This window comes from Macaca fascicularis, chromosome 8 (assembly GCF_037993035.2).
Source record: "Macaca fascicularis isolate 582-1 chromosome 8, T2T-MFA8v1.1".
NCBI lineage: Eukaryota > Metazoa > Chordata > Mammalia > Primates > Cercopithecidae > Macaca > Macaca fascicularis.
The window spans coordinates 1,066,775-1,085,422 of NC_088382.1; the positions used below are offsets into that span (position 1 = coordinate 1,066,775).

Below are 18,648 nucleotides of genomic sequence, written 5' to 3' on the forward strand. Positions count from 1 at the left end.
CAGCCCTTGCCTGCAACATGGCATCTTAGCTGGGGAGACTTTGTATGTGGGTCCTTCCTCTCCCGAGAACGTCCCCATCACCCACTTGCCACGGTAACTCCTGCTCATTCCTGGACTCAACGCAGATGTAATTTTTGCTAAGAAGTTCCTCCTTCCTAAATTAGGGCGGGTGCCTCCTCCATGCATGAACATAATGCCCTGATCTCCACTCTGTTAATTTATAACTAGTCATATCACTTAATATCTAATTGCACAGCCAACTTTCTATCTCCAGGGCCTGCACAACACCTCATGGTTGATAGGTGCTCAGTAAGTGGCTTATATATAAGTGAGTAAGGTCTACCTCCATTTTACAAAGCTAAGGTGATATTCACAAGAATTTGCAAAGATTACATAAAAATGACTTATAGCAATACACTTAATCTTACATATTGCAAAGTAGAATCTTCCTTTTTAAAACAATTCAGGGAAGTTATGAGACCTAGGATAGGGATTTTTACTTTTCAGAAAATTAATAGACGATCTTCATTTGAGCTATAAAACTCTCTCAAGGTAGTCATACATCTACATGGACTTAGCTTGGCTGTGAATCTCATTTATCCCTCAGTTTTATGTAGGACATTTGCCCCGATAATTTGACTGGTTGTATCTCCATCTCCGTAGATACCAGAGAATCTGGTTCCTCTTTTGTTCTTATTTCTCAGACTGTTATGTTTTGGAAACAAAATTACAATGAGAATACTTTAATGCATCAATAGAAATAAATGCAGAAGGACATTTATTTTCTCATCCTCTCCTTACCATTTCATCTCTCTCTGTATTTTCTTTGTGTGTGTGTGTGTGTGTGTGTGAGAGAGAGAGAGAGAGAGAGACAGAGTCTCGCTCTGTCACCGAGGCTGGAATGTAGTGGCATGATCTTGGCTCACTGCAACCTCCGCCTCTCGGATTCAAGCAATTCTCCTGCCTCAGCCTCCCGAGTAGCTGGGATTATAGGTGCACACCACCACTCATGGCTAATTTTTGTGTGTGTGTGTGTGTGTGTGTGTATATATATATATATATATTGTGTGTGTGTGTGTGTATATATATATTTATTTATTTTTTTTAGTAGAGACAGGGTTTCACCATGTTGGCCAGGCTGGTCTCGAACTCCTGACCTTGTGATCCACCCGCCTCAGCCTCCCAAAATGCTGGGATTACAGGTGTGAGCCACTGCGTCCAGCCCATCTCTCTTTTTATTGGAAACATATGCTCCGTCACTTTGTCCCCAGAAATAAACTGTGAAATGTAACAGAATATAAATTCTCCCACCCAATCCCCAGTCTCATTGAATTTATTCATTCCAAGATATCTGAGTCCCCCACCATGCAAACTCATAGCCTTGTGTGGTATATTTCACCTTTCCAGAGGGCATAAGTGCTCACCTGTGTTCTGCCCATTCTGGGCACTGAATCTTGTGCCAGTGGTCACATGATATCCCCCAGTCCAGAGGCTTCCCTGTAAATACTTGAAATGGCTCCTTAACTGGGAACATAAGAGAGGTGTCAGTGATGCTCCAAAGGAGACGTGAGACCCAGCTGAGGCCTGAGACATGAATGAGACACGACGAGGATTTATCTAATTCAGTTAGCACATCATCAGAGATCTGCGGAGGCCTCTCCTGCGGGCACCCGTGCCTGGCCCAGCGGCACCTCTCCCTGGTGTCAGCAGCTTTCCCATTCGTTCCCCTCCACCCGGTGGTGTCGTCACTTCTTGGTTGCTCACACTGGGATGTTGTTTCATTGGGTCAGATCTCTGCATCGGTCTGGGTATGAGTAACTACTCAGGATTAATGTCACAAGTTGAGTTTTTGTTGGTGACACTGACAAGCCTTGTTTCCCTCCCTGTGCTCTGCACAGGCTCTGGTCACAGGCTCTGGTCCTCCAACACCATCTTTCTGAGCCCCGTGCTCTGCAGGGCCCGGTCAGATGATTTCCTGAGCAGCGCGTATGTCCTGTGCTGCTGGAATGGGGTGAATTCTCTCTCAGTAGGAAGAACAGTTTTCTGATTGTGATCTGAGTGGAAGTCACGTGCTGTCCCCACCACTGGACAGACCTTGCTGGCCGTGGCCTCCACGTGCAGTGACCGTTCTCATGGCAGCATCTCAGGCTGTCTGGACCAGCTGTCCCAGTCTCGCTGTGGGTGAGTCACCTGAGGCACTGTATGGCGGATAAGGATGCATTGCCCTGGGAGGTAAGCCTGGGCCTACATTGGCCTAGGGACAGTTGTGAAGGTTATCTTGTTTTGATTCCTGGCCACAGAGAAATTTAGAATAATGATCCTTTTTTTTAAAAAAAGTATAGAATAATGTCTTTATTACTTGATATGCAAATGCATATTCTTTTCTTTTATTTTCCTTTATTCTTCTAAAAAAAAATCCAGGATACATGTGCAGAATGTGCAGGTTTGTTACATAGGATACGTGTGCCACGGCGGTTCGTTGCATAGGTACGCGTGTGCCACGGCGGTTCGTTGCATAGGTACGCGTGTGCCACGGCGGTTCGTTGCATAGGTACGCGTGTGCCACGGCGGTTCGTTGCATAGGTACGCGTGTGCCACGGCGGTTCGTTGCATAGGTACGCGTGTGCCACGGCGGTTCGTTGCATAGGTACGCGTGTGCCACGGCGGTTCGTTGCATAGGTACGCGTGTGCCACGGCGGTTCGTTGCATAGGTACGCGTGTGCCACGGCGGTTCGTTGCATAGGTACGCGTGTGCCACGGCGGTTCGTTGCATAGGTACGCGTGTGCCACGGCGGTTCGTTGCATAGGTACGCGTGTGCCACGGCGGTTCGTTGCATAGGTACGCGTGTGCCACGGCGGTTCGTTGCATAGGTACGCGTGTGCCACGGTGCTTTGTTACAGAGGATACGTGTGCCATGGTGGTTTGCTGCACCTATTAACCCATCCTCTAAGTTCCTTCCCCTCATTCCCCACCCTACAACAGGCCCTGGTGTGTGTTGTTCCCCTTTGTGTCAATGTGTTCTCATTGTTCATCTCCCACTTACGAGTGAGAACATGCGGTGTTTGGTGTTCTGTTCCTGTGTTAATTTGCTGAGGGCAATGGCTTCCAGCTTCATCCATATCCCTGAAAAGGACATGATCTCTTTGCTTTTTATAGCTGCATAGTATTCCATGGTGTATATGTACCACATTTTCTTTATCCAGTCTATCATGGATGGGCATTTGCGCTGGTTCCATCTCTTTGCTACTGTGAATAGTGCTGCAATAAACATACATGTGCATGTGTCTTTGTGGTAGAATGATTTACATTCCTTTGGGTATATACCCAGTAATGGGATTGCTGGGTCAAATGGTATTTCTGGTTCTGGATCCTTGAGGAATTGCCATACTGTCTTCCACAATGTTTGAACTAATGTACGTTCCCACCAAAAATGTAAAAGCATTCCTGTCTCTCTGCAGTCTTGGCAGCATCTGTTGTTTCTTGACTTTTTTAATAATTGCCATTCTGACGGGCATGAGATGGTATCTCATTGTGGTTTTGATTTGCATTTCTGTGATGATCAGTGATGTTGAGCTTTTTTTCGTATGTTTGTTGGCTGTGCTGTGTAAATGTCTTCTTCTTAGAAGTGTCTGTTCATATCCTTTGCCCACTTTTTGATTTTTTTTTTCTCCTGTAAATATTTTTAAGTTCCTTGTAAATTCTGGATATTAGACCTTTGTCAGATGAGAGAATTACAAAAATTTTCTCCCATTCTGTAGGTTGCCTCTTCACTTTGATTATAGTTTCTTTTGCTCCTCAGAAGCTCTTTAGTTTAATTAGATCCCATTTTTCAATTTTGGCTTTTGTTGCCATTGCTTTTGGCCTTTTTGTCATGAAGTCTTTGCGCATGCCTATGTCCTGAATGGTATTGCCTAGGTTTTCTTCTAGGGTTTTTATGGTTTGGGGTTTTACATTTAAGTCTTTAATCCATCTTGAGTTAATTTTTGTATAGGTGTAAGGAAGGGGTCCAGTGTCATTTTTCTGCATATGGCTAGGTAGTTTCCCAGCACCATTTTACTGAATAGGAGATCCTTTCCCCATTGCTTGTTTTTGTCAGATTTGTTGAAGACCAGATGGTTGTAGATGTGTGGTGTTATTTCTGAGGTCTCTGTTCTGCTCCATTGGTCTATATGTCTGTTTTGGTGCCAGTATCATGCTGTTTTGGTTACTGTAGCCTTGTAGTATAGTTTGATGTCAGGTAGCACAATGCCTCCAGCTTTCTTCTTTTTGCTTAGGATTGTCTTGGCTATACGGGGTCTTCTTTGATTTCGTATGAAATTTAAAATGGTTTTTTTCTAATTCTGTGAAGAATGTCAATGGTAGTTTGATGGGAATAGCATTGAATCTGTAAATTGCTTTGGGCAATATGGCCATTTTCATAATATTGATTCTTCCTGTCCGTGTTTAGTCTTGGTAGGATCTATGCATCCAGGAATTTATCCAGTTCTTCTAGATTTTCTAGTTTATTTGCATAGAGGTGTTTATAGTATTCTCTGATGGTAGTTTGTATTTCTGTGGGGTCATTTTTTATTGTGTCTATTTGATTCTTCTCTCTCTCTCTATTCGTCTGGCTAATGGTCTATTTTGTTATTTTTCTTTTTCAAAAAACAGCTCCTGGATTTGTTTATTTTTTTTGGAGCATTTTTCATGTCTCTATCTCCTTCAGTTATTCTCTGATGTTAGTTACTTCTTGTCTTCTGCTAGCTTTTGGATTAGTTTGCTCTTGTCTCTCTAGCTCTTTTAATTGTGATGTTGGGGATATCAATCTGACATCTTTCTAGCTTTCTGATATGGGTATTTAGTGCTATAAATTTCCCTCTTAACACTGCTTTAGCTGTGTCCCGGAGAGTCTGGTATGTTGTCTGTTTGTTCTCATTACTTTCAAATAACTTCTTGATTTCTGTCTTAGTTTCATTATTTACCCAGGAGTCATTCAGGGCAGGTTGTTCAATTTCCATGAGATTATGTGGTTTTGAGTGAATTTCTTAATCCTGAGTTCTAATTTGATTACACCGTGGTCTGAGAGACTGTTTGTTATTATTTCAGTTCTTTTGCATTTGCTGATGAGTGTTTTACTTCCAATTACATGGTTGATTGCATAATAATTGCAATGTGGCACTGAGAAGAACATATATTCTGTTGATTTGGGATAGAGAGTTCTGTAGATGTCTACTAGGCCCACATGATCCAGACCTGAGTTCAAGTCCTGAATATCCTTGAGAACTTTCTGTCTCGTTGATCTGTCTAATACTGACAGTGGGGTGCTAAAGTCTCCCACTATTGTTGTGTGGGAGTCTAAGTCTTCTTGTAGGTCTCTAAGAACTTGTTTTGTGAATCTGGGTGCTCCTGTATTGGGTGCGTATATATTCATAATAGTTAACTCTTGTTGTTGAATTGTTCCCCTTTACCATTATTTAATGCTCTCTTTGTCATTTTTGATCTTTGTTGGCTTAAAGTCTCTTTTGTCAGAGACTAGGATTGCAACCCCTGCTTTTTTTTTGCTTTCCATTTACTTGGTGAATATTCCTCCATCCCTGTATTTTAAGCCTATGTGTGTCTTTGCATGTAAGATGTGTCTCCTGAATACAGCACCCTGATGGGCCTTGACACCTTATCCAATTTGCCAGTCTGTGTCTTTTACTTGGGGGCATTTAGCCCATTTACATTTAAGGTTAGCATTGTTATGTATGAATTTGATATTGTCATCATAATGCCATTTGGTTATTTTGCACACTAGTTGATGCAGTTTCTTCATAGTGTCATTGGTCTTTATATTTTGGTGTGTTTTTGCAGTGGCTGGTACTGGTTTTTCCTTTCCATATTTAGTGCTTCTTTTAGGAGCTCTTGCAGGGCAGACCTGGTGGTAATGAAATCCCTCAGCATTTGCTTGTCTGGAAAGGATTTTATTTCTCCTTTGCTTATGAAGCTTAGTTTGGCTGGAGATGAAATTCTGGGTTGAAAATTCCTTTCTTTAAGAATGTTGACTATTGGCCCCCAGTCTCTTCTGGTGTATAGGGTTTCTGCTAGAGGTCTGCTGTTACTCTGACTGGGCTTCCCTTTGTAGGTGACTTGGCCTTTCTCTCTGGCTGCCCTTAACACTTTTTCCTTCATTTCAACCTTGGAGAATCTGATGATTATGTGTATTGGGGTTGATCTTCTCATGGAGTATCTTAATGGTATTCTCTGTATTTCCTGAATTCCTAGCATGTTGGCCTGTCTTGCTAGGTTGTGGGAGTTCTCCTGGATAATATTCTGTAGTGTGTTTTCCAGCTTGTTTCCATTCTCCCTGTCTCCTTCTGGTACTCCAATCAATCGTAGGTTTGATCTTTTTATGAAGTCCCATATTTCTTGGAGGCTTTGTTCATTCCTTTTCATTCTTTTTTCTCTATTCTTGTCTGTATGCCTTACTTCAGTAATATGATCTTAATACTCTGATATCTTCTCTTCCACTTGGTCAATTCAGCTGTTGACACTTGTGTGTGCTTCATGAAGTTCTCGTGCTGTGTTTTTCAGCTCTATCAGGTTGTTTATTTTCCTTTATAAACTGGTTATTTTAGTTAGCAATTCCTCTAACCTTTTATCAAGGTTCTTAGCTTCTTTGCATTGGGTTAGAACATGCTCCTTTAGCTCGTCGTAGTTTTTTATTACCCATCTTCTGAAGCCTACTTCTGTCAATTCATCCATCTGATCCTCTGTCCAGTTCTGCACCCTGACTTGCGATCATTTGGAGGAGAAGAGACACTCTGGCCTTTTGGGTTTTCAGCTTTTTTTTTTTCATTGACTGTTTCTCATCTTTGTGAGTTTGTCTAGTTTTGGTCTTTGAGGCTGCTGACCCTCGGACGGGGTTTTTGTGGGGGCCTTTTTTGTTGTTGTTGTTTTTGCTGTTGTCGCTTTCTGGTTGTTTGTTTTTCTTTCAATAATCAGGTCCTTCTTCTGTAGGGCTGCTGCGGTTTGCTGAGGGTTCACTTCAGGCCCTTTTCCTGTGCCTGGAGCTGTCGCTCAAGGAGGCTGAGAACAGCCAAGATGGATGCCTGTTCCTTCTTCTTGGACCTCTGACCTTGAGGGGCACCAACCTGACACCAGTAGGATTGCTCCTGTACAGGGTGTCTGACAACCCCTGTTGGAGGGTCTCAGCCAGTTGGGTGGCACGAGGAGCAGGCCCCGTTTAACGAAGCACTTTGTCCTTTGGTGGAGAGGGTGTGTTTCGCTGCAGGAAAGCCCATTCGTTTGGGCTGCCTGGATTCCTCAGAACTACCAGGAGGAGAGGCTAAGTCTGCTGGTCCGCAGAGACTTTGGCCACCCTGCAGCTAGGCGTTCAGGTCTAGGGAGTTCTGGAGTTTGTCCCTGAGCTTCTGGCTGAAGTTATTGGAGTTCCTGCAGGAAAGCCACCCACTGAAGAAGGATGGGACAGGGTCGGCCTGAAGAGGCACTCTGGCCACAGACTGCCACAGGGTGTGTTGGGCTGTGACGACCAGTCTTGGAACCAAGCCATCCTGCTTCCCTGGCTCCGGCAGGGGAAAAGTGCAGCCGGGAGCTACAGAAATGGGTGCCCGAGAGCTTAGCGTGTTAGGCCATCTCGAGCCCCAGGACAGCTGGCTGCTGCCCCTCCCCAGGGAGTTCAAACAGCTTAGACAGCAGGCAGCTGCAGCCAGTGCTGGTCACCCTTCCCCCGGGAGTTCTGTAGAATTAAGCAGATTCCGGCTGAGAGGCTATAAGAATCTTCACGTTCCGGGGCTGGGACTCTAGGCCCCAGTGTGGTGAATTTGCGAGTGGGATCTTCTGATCTTTGGGGGTTGCACAGTTTCCCCCGCTGGGTAGCGTGGTCACTCACAGTTCCCCCCCTGGGTAGTGCGCTCACTCACAGTTCCCCCTGCTGGGTAGTGCGCTCACTCACAGTTCCCCCTGCTGGGTAGTGCGCTCACTCACAGTTCCCCCCGGGTAGTGCGCTCACTCACAGTTCCCCCCGCTGGGTAGTGCGCTCACTCACAGTTCCCCCCGCTGGGTAGTGCGCTCACTCACAGTTCCCCCCTGGGTAGTGCGCTCACTCACAGTCCCCCGCTGGGTAGTGGGCTCACTCACAGTCCCCCGCTGGGTAGTGCGCTCACTCACAGTTCCCCCCTGGGTAGTGCGCTCACTCACAGTTCCCCTGCTGGGTAGTGCGCTCACTCACTGTTCCCCCCTGGGTAGTGCACTCACTCACAGTTCCCCCCGGGTAGCTCGCTCACTCACAGTTTCCCCCGCTGGGTGGTGCACTCACTCACAGTTCCCCCCTGGGTAGTGCGCTCACTCACGGTTCCCCCCGGGTAGTGCGCTCACTCACAGTTCCCCTGCTGGGTAGTGGGTTCACTCACAGTTCCCCCCTGGGTAGTGCGCTCACTCACCGTCTCCCTTGGCTGGGGGGAGGGGCTCCCCTTCCCTGTGTGTTTCTCGGGTGGTCCCCATACCACACTGCTCTTCCTCCTCTCTGTGGGTCACACCAGCCTTCTGGTGAAGTTTGATGACAGAACCTGGATACCTTGGTTGCTGGTGAAGGATTCACATGCTTGTTATGGTTTTTTCTCGATGGGAGCCTCCAAAGGGCACTGCTTCTAGTCAGCCATCTTGGCCAGAATAATCATCCTTGGGCATTTAGTTTCTGATACAGACATTAAGAAAAGTCGTCTAGGATGAGCCATGCACACGCATGGCAGAGTGTGGTTTGCTGCAGGACTTTTCAGAGCGCTTATGGCCACTTGTCATTGCAGGCACCTGGATCAGTGTGTTTATTCCATGATTCTTCGACTTCTTTGACCATGGAACGTTCTTTTTCCCATGGGAATCTAGTTTGGGAATTGCCACTCCAGCCTGATGGAAGGTTGGAGACGTGGGCCGTCTTCCTTTCTGGTTCTGGTTCTTATTCCTCTGCTCAGCCTTGCCAGGATGGTGCTTCCCTTCTGGGTCTGGAAAGCGCCTCCTCCTCCCCTCCCTCCTCCCCTGCCTCCTCCCCTCCCTCCTCCCCCTCCCTCGGAGGCTGTGTAATTCCACTTGTGCTTTCTTGATTCTACCTCAGGAGCCTCACAGTGGGGACCTGCAGGTTTGCCCTCACCCACCCAGTGCCACCACCAGAGCCACCTGTCCAGGTACAGGTTCAATGTTGTCCTATCACAGATCCCCTCGGCAGAGTGTGGCTGGGATCTGCTTCCCTTGTGTCTCCAGCCTCAGCCCCATGTCCTTTGCAAACCTCCCCTCTGTGCCCAAGCCATCCAGGAGCATTTCCTGACACCCGTAAACTCTAGGGCATGGTGTGGAATGTCCTTGGCCCTCTTGCTGGGAGATCCTCACTATGTGGCCTTCCCACCCACCTGGCCATGCCCCTTACTGGCTCCCCCTTGTTCTCGCTCCCCCCAGGACCCGGGTCAGTGCTATTGGGTTTGCAGGGCTGTGTCCCCCATTCCCTCCCCTCATCCCTTCATGGTGGGCAGGGTGTGGCTTCCGCTTCTGGCTCCCTCTCCCTCTGTGGGTGGCTTTCGGAGGCTGTGAGGAATTCAGGGTAAATAAGGCACCCCCCCCCAGTCACCAAGGCCGTGGACATGGGCTTCCAGCCCGCAGATGTGATTCAGGTCATGGCTGAAGGTGAAAGGCGGCCAGGACCCATGTGGCATGTGCACGTCAAGAAGGGTGCTTTATTTCATCTTAATTTTGAGAAATGCTCAGGATTTCAACAGAAAAGCAGAAGAAAGGCCAGGGGTGGGGCTGAGAAGCCGCAGACGCCCAAAAGGTCAGGCTGCGGAGAATGTGAGCAGTGCAGCCCTGGTGAGATGTACGCGTGACAGACGAGGGACGTGCTCTCCCTGCGGTCGGAAGCCGTTCTCTTGGGGTTCGGATGATGCCAGGTGGCACCTTCTCTGCACTCGTGCGTGCGTGGGCAGCTGCTGGGCCGCAGGGTGGAAGCCTTGCCCAGGGAGGGTGGATCACAGGCCTCCTCCGTCTCAGAGAGCATGAGGCCGGAAGGTGGCTGGTTCTGGGAGCGGAGGGTGGGTTGTGTGGGCAGGAAGATCTAATGTAAATGATAAATAGGACCCTTGAGAAAGAAGAATCCCATGACAAAGAGGCAAAGAGAATTCTAAAAGACACACGGTGGAGTGCAAAGCATGTCAGGATCCCAGTCAGCCGAGGAGGGGGAGGGCCTGGGAGAGCTTTTCACCACCTGGGGACGCAAAGCACGTCAGGATCCCAGTCAGCCGAGGATGGGGAGGGCCTGGGAGAGCTCCTACTGCTACGGGGAAGCCAGGCTAGTGACTGGGGCCACATCCACAGGTGTCTGGGGGCTGCGCCACACAGAGCATGGGGCGATGCTTCCCTGTAACAACACACATAAGTGTGCATGAGTCAGTGCTGAGGAAGCCTCTTTTGCCCCTTAGGACGGCCACTGGCAAAACCACAGAAAATAACAAGTGTTGGGAGGCTGTGGAGGAATTGGGTCATGGGTGCTGCTGTTGGGAATGGAAGATGGGGCAGGTGCTGTGGGAAGTGGTGTGTGGAGATTCATCAAAAACTCAAAACAGAACCACCGTGTGACTCAGCAGTTCCACTCCCGAGTTGATCCAAATGATGGACAGCGGGGTCTCGGGCAGCCCCTGCACACCCAGGCTTACAGCGGCTCATGCGTGGCAGCCAGGGGTGGTGGCTGCCCGTGTGTCTGTCCACGGATGGGAGGATGAGTGAAGAGTGGCCCATCCACGCAGCCGAATATGTGTCAGCCTCAAAGAGGAAGGAAATCCCGACGAGGCTGCGGTGTGGATGAATGCCGAGGACGCTATGCTGAGTGGAATGAGCCAGTCACAGAAAGACCGTGCTGTGTAATTCCTCTCATAGGAGGCCCCTGGGGTTGCAGATTCCTAGAGGTGGAAGGTAGAATGGGGGGTACCAGGGCTGGGGAGGGGCATGGGAGGAGAACACAGCTAGATGGGGAGAGTAAACATGTAGTCAGAGAAAAAGGAGTGTTTAGCTACGCGGCCTCCCTGGGTAGGTGAGTGCCCTGGTCTGTTCCCTGTGCTGGAAGCACAGTACTGTTTCTGCTACAGAACAGAGAGGCAGGGGAGACCAGTAACCACCAGGCAGGGCAGAGGGACGGGCAGGAGAGGCCGAGCCAGGCGGGCCGTGCTCCAGCGGTAGCAGCAGCATCTCAGGTTTAGGAGGGAATTTAGGGTTTTTCCTGCTGCAGCTTCTTGGTCCTACAGAAATGTTAGATGAATGTAGTTTCTAAGCATCCCTGGCCAGCCCCGCCCCGCCAACCCACCCCCACGGAATCCCGTGCCTCCTGGTCTGCATCCTGCCTCTGGGATTGGTTTGTGGATGTGCAAGCAACTGTTGGTTCCAGGTTCGAGCTCTTGACTCACAGAAGCACTTTGCACCTCCAGAGGAAAGCTGGGGGCTAAAGAGGCTCTCTTTGCTTTTTACAAGATGACCTGAAGTGAGACAACCTTGCCTGCAAGTGCAGAAGGGGAACCGAGGGCAGGCCGGGTCCTGCTGAGCTGCGTGCGACGTGGGGTCCTGGGAGACTCCCACCCTCCAGAGTCACTTTCCCTTTGGGTAAAATGATGAGGTTTTGCAGAATCATCCTTCCAAGCTTTAAGGTTTCACGTCTGTCTCCATGTGACAGCTAGGAAGGCAGGCACCATGGAAGACCCTGAACTGCTGGGTGCCTTTTGACCCTGCCAGGATGACCAATTTGATGCGGCCGCCCTGTGATTCATCTACCTTACGTGTCATATCTAATTTCTCACATTGCAAATCAATTCAATTAGATTTAATTAGGCAGATGGAGCAAATATGCACTGTTGTCTGCAGCAGATAGGCAGGAAACCTGTCCCATGAAGGGGAAGGCGGGGTTAGAGTCCAGCCCTGCGGTCTTGGATGAAGCCGCTCCTCCATCCAGCGTGGCCTTGAGGCCGTCCCTCAGCCCAGAAGCTCCCGGGAGGGTCTTTCTGCGGGCAGGGAAGTCCGTTAGGCATGCTGTGGTTTCATGACAGCGTCCAGCAGCCCTCCTGCCTGCAGGTCTATCCGGGACTCTGTTAACCGTCGTTCTGTTGGAAAACGTTTACAGAGCACGATCCCTGCCAGGTGCTGGCATAGGCTCTGGACATGGGGGTGTCCGAGGTGTGTCCTGACGGAGCGAGACCCCCTTCAGCTAGCAGCACAGCACGGGGCCCGAGCCCCTCCTCTTGCTGTGGCGATGTGGATGTGGTTGTCTCGGAGTGCAGAGGTTCCCATGGTTACTGGTGAAGCATTGGGAGGTTCAGCGTCTCCGGGTGGCTCAGGCTCCTCTTCTTGGCTGTTGGCCTGAGGCTTTGAGGTCACCCAGGCTGTGTGGCTCCGGCGTCAGGCCCTTTCTTGCTCTTCCCTTCTGGCAGGCAGGGGCGTCTTCCCCTCGTGGGTGAGACCTCCTTGTGGGAAGGGCCCTCTGGGCAGTGTGCGTCTCCCTCTCCTGTGGCCACTGTGATGTTTCCGCTGTTGGAGGCTCAGTCAGCTGAGCCCTTGGATGGGAGATGCCCCCAGAGCAGCCTCCTGGCAGCCTGAGATGGACATGGAATGAGTGGTCTTTGTGGATTCCAGCCCTTAGACTTGGAGGCTGTCACTCCAGCATGGTCGAGACATCTCCGTGTTACAGAGACTGGTGTGACAGGGACAGGGCTGTCCTCCCCTCCGGTGCGTTCTCAGCAGCCAAGATGCTGAATCTGCCTGCATGCCCAGCAGTGATGGGTGGGTGAAGATAATGTGGCATGTACACAATGGAATACTATTTAACCTTAAAAAAGAATGAAATCCTATTGTTTGTGGAAACATGGATGGAGCTGGGGGACACCATGACAAATAAGCCAGGCGCAGAAAGACAAGCACAGCTGATCTCACTCACGTGGGAATCTATGAAAAGGCAAATGTATGGAGGCAGAGCAGGGGCGAGGTGGGGAGAACAGAGTGGTGGTTGGCAGGGGTAGTGGCTGGCAGAGGTGGGGTGGGGGAGTGGGGTGGCAGATGGCAGGGGTGGTGTGGGGAGAGCAGAGTGGTGGCTGGCAGGGCTGGGTGGGGGGAGTGGAGTGGTGGCTGGCAGGGCTGGGTGGGGAGTGGGGTGGTGGATGGCAGGGCGGGGTGGGGAGTGGGGTGGCGGCTGGCAGGGCAGGGTGGGGAGCGGGGTGGCGGCTGGCAGGGCAGGGTGGGGAGTGGGGTGGTGGCTGGCAGGGCGGGGTGGGGAGTGGGGTGGTGGATGGCAGGACGGGGTGGGGAGCGGGGTGGCGGCTGGCAGGGCAGGGTGGGGAGCGGGGTGGTGGATGGCAGGGCGGGGTGGGGAGTGGGGTGGTGGATGGCAGGGCTGGGTGTGGGGAGTGGGGTGGTGGATGGCAGGGCAGGGTGGGGAGTGGGGTGGTGGATGGCAGGACAGGGTGGGGAGCGGGGTGGCGGCTGGCAGGGCAGGGTGGGGGGAGTAGGGTGGTGGATGGCAGGGCGGGGTGGGGAGTGGGGTGGTGGATGGCAGGGCTGGGTGTGGGAGTGGGGTGGTGGATGGCAGGGCTGGGTGGGGAGTGGGGTAGTGGATGGCAGGGCTGGGTGTGGGGAGTGGGGTGGTGGATGGCAGGGCGGGGTGGGGAGTGGGGTGGTGGATGGCAGGGCAGGGTGGGGAGTGGGGTGGTGGATGGCAGGGCTGGGTGGGAGGAGTGGGGTGGCGGATGGCAGGGCTGGGTGGGGAGTGGGGTGGTGGATGGCAGGGCTGGGTGTGGGGAGTGGGGTGGTGGATGGCAGGGCGGGGTGTGGGGAGTGGGGTGGTGGATGGCAGGGCTGGGTGTGGGGAGCGGGGTGGTGGCTGGCAGGGCGGGGTGGGGAGTGGGGTGGTGGATGGCAGGGCTGGGTGTGGGGAGCGGGGTGGTGGCTGGCAGGGCAGGGTGGGGAGTGGGGTGGTGGATGGCAGGGCTGGGTGGGTGTGGAGAGTCAGGTGGGTGAGCTGGTGACTCTGGAGGCTGCACAGTGTGGTGACTGCAGTTAATAATAACATGGAGCTGCATATTTCAAAACAGTCAGAAGAGGGGATTTAAAATGTTTTCACCACAAAGAAATGGTAAAGCCTTGAGGTGATGGATATGCTAATTAGCTCAATTTGGTCATTCCACATTGTATGCAAAATGAAAACATCATATCGGACTCCATAAATATGCACAGTCATTATTTGTCAACTAAAAATAAAACTGTTAAAATTGTGGATGTGTATAAGGTAATAGCTGTTGCAGTCGCAGCGTCCTTTTGTGTGTGCCCCCCCGTGCTGAGACACAGCAGCTCTCTCCACCTCTGTTTCCGGGGTGCAGGGGGCCATCGCCTCTGGATGCTTCCCCTACCCCCCACCTTCTGAGACCACACGCTGGGCGCTGATGAGGAGCAGGGAAGGGTTTGTGTAGCCAGAGCGTGGGAGGAGACTGGGAGGAGACTGGGAGTCGTAGCTCAAGCCACATTGCATGAGGCCTTCAGGCTCTTTAAGGACAAAGTGTTCGAGGCCATCGCGGAGGGTTTTGAGCAGAATGATGCAGCGTGACTTGGGATTTACGAGGTTTATGAGAACCCTTTTAGTGGTGGTGTGAAGGAGGGTTATGGGACAGGAGGCTGCTGGACCAGTCAGGCTGTGGGAGGATGGTTGCTGGCCAGGTAGGTGTGGGGCAGTGGTGAGAGGTGTCAATCTCCAGGGTTTGTCGGATGGGGATGATGGACAGGATGCAGGTTTGGAGGAGAGGATGCAGGGTTTTGTGCAGGACCGGCAGGGAGTGGAATGGTGGTACCATTGCCAGTTCCACCCAGCACCCCGAGCTGCCGGGATGGGGTGATACCAGGGCAGGGGGCTGGGTGGTAGGAAGATGATGTATTTGGGGAAGTCACACTAATTTTGGGACACCCATCCAACATCTAAGTGGTGCAATGGACTGAACGTGTCCCCCCAAATTCCTGTGTTGAAGCCTTGGTCCCCAGTGGAATGGTGCTTAGAGGTGGGGCCCTGGGGGGCGATGAGGGCGAGATGTGGCCATGAGGGTGGGGCCCCGTGTTGGTATTCGTGCCCTTGTAGGAAGAGGAAGAGACCCAAGGTCTGTCCTGCATGGGAGGGCATGGCTGGAAGGCACTGTCTGAGCCAGGAAGTGGGTCCTCACCAGACACTGCCGTTGCCTCCACCCTGGATTTGCAGCCTCCAGAACTGTGAGAAATGAACTCTGCTGTTCATTTATGAGCCCTCCGGTCCATGGCTTCCATTTTATCAGCCCCAGCTGACTAAGACAAGTGGTGTGTCTTGATGAATTGATGAATTCTCTGTGGTTTGAAGAGTCTTCGTGGATGGTGCTTCAGCCGGAGGAGATGCATGTGCTTTGTAAGAGATTTGGGGAGCGAAGTCCCCCCCAAGTTTTACATCTATAACAGGCTGTGAATGACTGTTCTTGCCTCAGTGCCACCAGAGTTGGTGCAGGGGAGAAGCATTGGAGGGAACCCCCACACTGGTGTGGAGTCGGGGCACCCTTCCTGCACTTGGAGTGGGGGTTCGGCAGCAGGGTCTCTGTTCGTTGTGACAAATGCTGACATTTCATGGGGATGCTGGAATCTGGTGTAAAACGTGAGTGTGGATTCGCCCTCAATCCCTTATTTCACAGGCAATTGTCACAAAGCGACCCTGGTCCTGCCAGGCCGTGTTGAGGGTCCGTTCTTTCTTCGAATCCTGTTTGCTCTTGTCTGGGTGTGCTGGACACTTGTTTTAAATAAGAAGGTGAAGACTATGAGTTTGCGGATGTATCTACATTGTAACGGGAAAGCTGTAGGAACGCCTGGGAGGACTTCAACTCCAGATGAGTTTCACGGTCCTTTTACATTTTTTTCTTAATGACATTTCAGTGCTGCTTCCTCATAGTTGTAAAAATCGTTGGGCAGACTAGCTGGACATTATTTTACATGAGTCCTTTTACTCTCGTCTAATAACACATGGGCGCCCGGTAAGAAGCCAAGGAGTCACGGCGGCGTGTGTGATTGGGAAGGGCTGCCTCTCACCCGCATGGCCCGGCACCCCTGCATCCTCCGTCCTCTCTGCCGCCCCTTCCTGGCCCTGGCGGCTGCTCTCCTCCCGCCCCTCCCCTCCCCATGGGCTCACAGGGCTGCATCTGAGTTTCAGATGAGCCAGAAGTGAGCACGGCAGATGCCTGAATAACGCTCTTCTGTTCAAGGGCGTTTCCTTATGACACTGATGAGGAAAACGCGGATCCCAGCTGGCGTGCTGCACATGCGCGGGTTGGCTCCTTCCCCCAGGGCTCTGTGAGTTTCTCTGGGGACTGGGTTTCCTCCCACATCCCAAAGTGGTGCACGTGCGGCGAGTTGCTGTTCCCTGGGTCCCTGTCTCAGTGCCTGGGGCGGCCTCCGTCCAGGCCTGGTTCCCGCCTGGCACCCTGAGCTGCTGCTGGGATGGGCTCCCGCCACCTGTGACCCTGACCTGCGGTAAGTGGGTTGGAGAATGAATGAATGAATGAACGAATGAATGAATATAAACTTTTGTAAAAAGACATGTATCAGGTCTGCGATACCCGTACAAACGCGCAGTTAAACCATGCAGCAGGAGAGCGCTCCGTGAGAGGCTGTGTGCCGTTCTTGTCTGTGACCTGGGTGGGGGCGGAGGTGCTCCCCACCGGGTTTGCTTTGCAGTTATCCCATGACTCAACCCACTGTGGCCAGGGCGTTAGCCTCCTGCTTGGGTGAGGCCTGGCAACTTCACTCCGCAAATCTCTTATACAGCACACGTATCCCCTCGGGCTGAAGTGCATCCTGGCATGGTCCCTAGAAGGCGGTCATCGGCTGGGGCAACACTGTTCCTTGTGTGAACTTTGCACTTATTGAGATGCTTCATCCGCAGGGCACACGTCCAAAGCCCGTGCGGCGTCCGGTTCCCTCTCATCCATTTCTCTAGTCAAGGAGATGAGGTTGGGGTGCCGTGTGCAGGGAAGGGGCCTGGAGAAGCCACAGGTTTGGATGTGGATTTTCAGACACCTGCCTAAAGGACTCCACGTGCTTCCAGCCCCTGCAGCTCATTGCTAGGGTTCTCAGATGCCTCCATGAGGACCTCTGGTCCTGCATTCCCAGCTCTAAGCAGGCCCTCCGTCTGCTCTTTATCTCACAAAGCACGTGGAAGCTGTTACCTTGTGCTCGCCGAGTCTGTTCTTCTGGTGCTTGTGAGTTTTTGCCTTGGTCACTCTCCCGTGTAAAATGGGGTTTCAGCTGCAGCTTTGAAGGGGGTTAATGGAGTGTATCTCCCTGTTCACTGGAGGTTGAGCCCTTCACATCAGAGAATGTTTCTTGCACCAGCAGCACCAACAGTGCCTGGGAGCTTGACGGACAGACTCTTGGGCCCCGCCCCGGGACTCCTGGGTGGGCCCAGCAGAAGGCGTTTAACAAGCCCTCCAGGTGGTTCTGATGCCGGTGGAAGTGTGAAGACCTCTGCCTCATGATTACAACCGTTGACTGATTGCAGCTCATCCCGGTGCTGGTGAGATCCAGTGAAGCAGCAGCCTGATGTCTTCACAACGGTGTCACGACATCTCCAGCCCCTGGATGGTTCCTCTGTCCAACCTGCTCCCACAGCGCCTTCCTCATGGGACTCCTTCAGTCCTCAGCTGCCCTACGAGGTGTGGTTTCGCCTGGACATGGAAGGTGCAGCCCAGCCTGTGAGCCATTGGCCAAGGATGGCCTCCCCGTGGCGGCAGAGGTGAGAGGTGCCCCGAGCAGCCTGTCTGATGCCTGCACCTGCCTTCCCTGGGCCATGCTGCTGACAAGGGCCTCAGTGGTGAGTGTGACTCCTTAGAGCTGGCAAGACCTGGGATACCAGCCCTGTGTGCAGAGGCACAGGTGTTACATCGGGTGCACGGGGTACGGGACTGGGCCGCGAGAGGCAGAGGGGCGTTCTGGTCCCAGCCTCTCTGGCTGTGTGTGTGGTAGCAGGCACCTCATCTCTTAACTACTTTTAATGCCACAGAAGGGAGGCCAGAGATAGAAGACATTATCAAACAAATATGGAAATCATTAAGTCCTGGCATCACAAAAGTTAAAATGCTATTATGTCTCATCTCAAAGAAAGCTTGTAATGCCGCATATTCTAGAAAAAAACCTAAGGCTGTTTCTTCTAGGTTGAATTAGCTGGAAAGAATTAATTGAGTACGTGTGAATGTTCTTGACACTCTAAAGCGTGTATTCATGTCTCGGGCTTGTGTGGCTGGAGAAGCACATTCAATGGTGTGGGGTAATTTCACGTTTCACGACACACCACTTATTTGTTATGTGAACTGCAGAGGGTGAAACTGTGAGGACGACCCGGGGGACACGCACCCTCCGTCTCCCGAGGCTGATGGGAACAGCGAGATTCACCATCCCAGAAGGCAGAAGACACAGAGGATGGGTGACAGAAGAGAAAGCGGAACACATCTTTAAGACCTTTGTGTTTGGAAATAACTTCACATGTAAAAGCTGTAAAAATAAAGGAGCACTGGGTGGATGGTGGGTGCCACCTCTTCACGGGTGGACAGTGGGCACCCTGCTCTTCACGGCGTTACTCCTGGGTGGACGGTGGGTGCCCT

At 51.7% G+C, this 18,648-nt stretch overlaps 1 protein-coding gene across 5 annotated transcripts in view; it reads left to right on the forward strand.

Moving 5' to 3' along the window:
• Window positions 1–18,648, forward strand: part of DLGAP2 (DLG associated protein 2) — a 919,850-nt gene that overhangs the window by 165,592 nt on the left and 735,610 nt on the right. For 2 of the 5 annotated variants that reach the window (XM_045398975.3, XM_045398976.3), the window contains one exon: window positions 17,550–17,861. The exons of 2 other annotated variants lie outside the window; for them this stretch is intronic. In XM_045398975.3, the coding sequence (XP_045254910.1) occupies window positions 17,670–17,861 (192 nt within the window). In that variant the 5' untranslated portion in view covers window positions 17,550–17,669. The remainder of the gene's footprint in view (window positions 1–17,549; window positions 17,862–18,648) is intronic. One more of the 5 variants, XM_074000181.1, reaches the window with a different exon arrangement.